The sequence below is a fragment of the Triticum dicoccoides genome, chromosome 3B, assembly GCF_002162155.2.
Source record: "Triticum dicoccoides isolate Atlit2015 ecotype Zavitan chromosome 3B, WEW_v2.0, whole genome shotgun sequence".
Taxonomy (NCBI): Eukaryota; Viridiplantae; Streptophyta; class Magnoliopsida; order Poales; family Poaceae; genus Triticum; species Triticum dicoccoides.
Window position 1 is genome coordinate 23,276,351 of NC_041385.1, and position 2,949 is coordinate 23,279,299.

At 45.6% G+C, this 2,949-nt stretch overlaps 1 protein-coding gene across 1 annotated transcript; it reads left to right on the top strand.

Moving 5' to 3' along the window:
- The first annotated feature begins 943 nt into the window (after window positions 1–943).
- Window positions 944–1,947, top strand: LOC119280578 (Bowman-Birk type trypsin inhibitor-like). The gene is made up of 2 exons (XM_037561389.1): window positions 944–1,113; window positions 1,223–1,947. Exons 1-2 carry the CDS (start codon window positions 975–977, stop codon window positions 1,717–1,719), a joined length of 636 nt encoding a protein of 211 aa, XP_037417286.1. The 5' UTR covers window positions 944–974; the 3' UTR covers window positions 1,720–1,947.
- Window positions 1,948–2,949: the final 1,002 nt, after the last annotated feature.

The window sequence follows — 2,949 nt, forward strand, 5'->3', positions numbered from 1 at the left end:
TCGTAGAATCGAAAGATGCACCGAGATAGGCAAGCGAGACGTGAATGTCTAAGGTGGATCGAGAGAAGGACCGAAAGGAGAACGTTGGCTGCGGTGGGGTGGTGACAGAAAGTAGATTGATTGCTATGCAACGAAAGCCGGATCGAGAGTAGGGCACGACATATGCTAGATTTATCATTGCACTTAGATCCTTGACAAATATAGTCAGGCACATATTTGACCGAGTTACAAAGATCTACTGTTGTAGTTAATTAGTTCACCTAATTGATAGTTAGATTGTTTTTTATGATTTACTAGTACATCTCTCTATCTAACTTTATCTATATATCGTGCTCTTAGTAGATACTACATCATTCCAAGATAGTTGAAGTGTTGGGTTTGTTCCAAGTCCAACTTGTTTAAGTTTGACCAAGTCTATAGAAGTCTATTTACTGAAGTCTTGGGGGTATTTCTTCTAACAGAGATTGATACCACGAAGAAGGTGTTTCCAAACGGTCACATTTTAATTCTTAGTCGTAGGAGTTACTTTATATTTTATTTTTGGATGTTGTATCCAAATCGGTGTTCCTGTAATAGTGATGAGTATGAATAGAATTAGAGGTGTTTCTAAAAAAATTGAAAGGGAAGAGCATCATAGATAGTTAGAGATAGTTAGAGGGCTTTCAAAAAAAAAAAGATAGATAGTTAGAGACATACTCTAGAAAGACAGAAAGAAAGAAAGAAAGCGTGCTTCTCGTGCTTGAATGGCCTTACTCGACATTATGTCGATCTACCTACCATGACCCATATATATAAGTGATGGAGATCTGCCATGCGGACGTGTCCTAATCTGCTGATTGGCTAGCAATTAATGGTGACGGGCCATGCGTTCGGTGATGGATCGGTATCACACGGCTATATATACGGGCTGCTAGCCAGCTTCAAACGCACAGCAAGATTTGGTAAAGCCGGCCGAAGAGGCAAAATCTGCAACCATGAAGATGAAGAGATGCGTCATTCCTAGCATCCTGCTGATGCTCGCACTTGAGGCCGCCGTCCTCGTCGCCGGCCACCCCTCCGCTATGGCCGTCACCAACGACGAGGGTACCATTCTCCTGCCGAGCGAAGGCAAAGGTACGGCGCTGCGTGCGCGCATGCCGCTTGTGTGTGTACCCCTTTATCTATTCCTTGTACAAGCTTATCATCACATGCTCACAGCCATCAGCTCGTTGATGGCTTGCAGATCAAGTAGGAACGGCGGCGGCTTCCAGGCCATGGGATTGCTGCGACAACACCATATGCACCAGGTCCTTGCCGCCTATCTGCATCTGTCTGGACGAGGTCGACGAGTGCGCCTCCACCTGCATGGCCTGCGTGCCGTCCGTCTCAAACCCCTTCCGCCGCGTCTGCGGAGACCAGTACTTCGGCGACCCCGGGCCCAAGTGCAACGATGACGTCCTCAAAGCCCAAGGTGATCATCAAGTGAGCGTAGCGGCGGTGGCGGCGGAGAAGAACGGGGCAGAGGAGGAGAAGCCGTGGGAGTGCTGTGACATGCCTCTGTGCACCAGGTCATACCCGCCGATGTGCCGCTGCGTGGACGAGGTCGAGCAGTGCGCCGCAACCTGCAACAGCTGCGGGGTGTCCATCTTGAACCCGTTCCGCCGCGTCTGCAACGACTGGTACAACGGCTTCCCAGGTCGCAGGTGCACTGAGGCCGCCGGCAGCGGCGGTAATAACTAGCACCGGCGTTGATCGCCCGATCAACGCCATCAACCGTGCACTTGAGTTGCTCCTGCATGCACTGTGTGACAATAAAATAAGAAATGGATGGCCGGCTGGCCTGCTATCGCTACTGCTTGCCTGAATGGTGATCAGGCAACCATGCATGAATAAATACAAGTCGATCGAGCTAGCGTCTGTATGTTGCAACGTTTTAATAAAAATAAATGGTGTGCCCTTTCGGTTTCACATAGTCTCGCTAAAGCTGTCGCAGAAGACGTATATTTCTAACATGAATACCAAGATCAACTTAATTTGTTACCTGTAAATCAAGCGGCAAATTTCTTTTTCTTTTTTGATCAAAAGGGATCACACCCCCAGCTCCATTTTCATTATGTTTTTACTAATGGTCAGGCACCTGATTTTTTTTCATTTAACCAGAAAATTCCCCACGCATTGCTGCAGAAATTTAAGGACAAAAGTGTAAACTAAATACTAAATCATAATTTTAAATTATATCATGATGTAGTTCCTTGTGAAATAATATATAAAAGTATGCACAAATAAAGAGCAGGGAGATAGAATTTCATAGTTTACATCACCAGGCCAAGCTAGCACTAAAGATTCAGAATAGATGTTCAAGTTTCAGATGTTTAGCTTCTAGCAATGAAAACTGTCTCAATACAGCTGTATTTGCAGATGGTCCTGTGCTGCAATGCACGATTGTATATGTACGCTGCTGCTAGATCAACGAAATATCCCATGTTCAAAAAAAAAAATCATAGTTTTTAGCATGTCCTGTTATCAGCACTTAAGTTTCACAATATACATGGTACTAGTCAAACTGTAGTCTTTAGTCATGAAGTCCAACTTTTTTCTGAGGGGTAAAGCTATAATGAAGTCCATCTAGTATGGTATACTCTAGTATGCAAGTCAAATTTCGTCGATTTTGTTCGCTCTATTGGATTTTGTCCATTAGGTAGTTGGGTTGGAGGCCTGAACAGGGCCATGGGCTCTTTGCTGAAAGCTTTATCGCTTTCTCTCTTCAGCTTCTCTTCATCTCCTCGTACATTCCGTTCATATGTTTCTGCGTCTGCTATTCGTGCCATCTTGAAAATGGTTTTCTAGCAGTGCCGCTACTTACCGAGGGGTCGCTGGTCAATCCCCTAGCGCCGCCGAATAATGTACAGCATACCTCGGCGAGGAGGGGCTTTGTCGCACTTATAGTGAGACGAAAGGAACCCTCGCCTC

Bases quoted from the DNA above. Each gene is read 5' to 3' on its own strand.
- LOC119280578 (XM_037561389.1), top strand. From the start codon at position 975: ATGAAGATGAAGAGATGCGTCATTCCTAGCATCCTGCTGATGCTCGCA. The intron at 1,114-1,222 runs GTACGGCGCTGC...GATGGCTTGCAG, and splicing joins CCTGCCGAGCGAAGGCAAAG to ATCAAGTAGGAACGGCGGCG.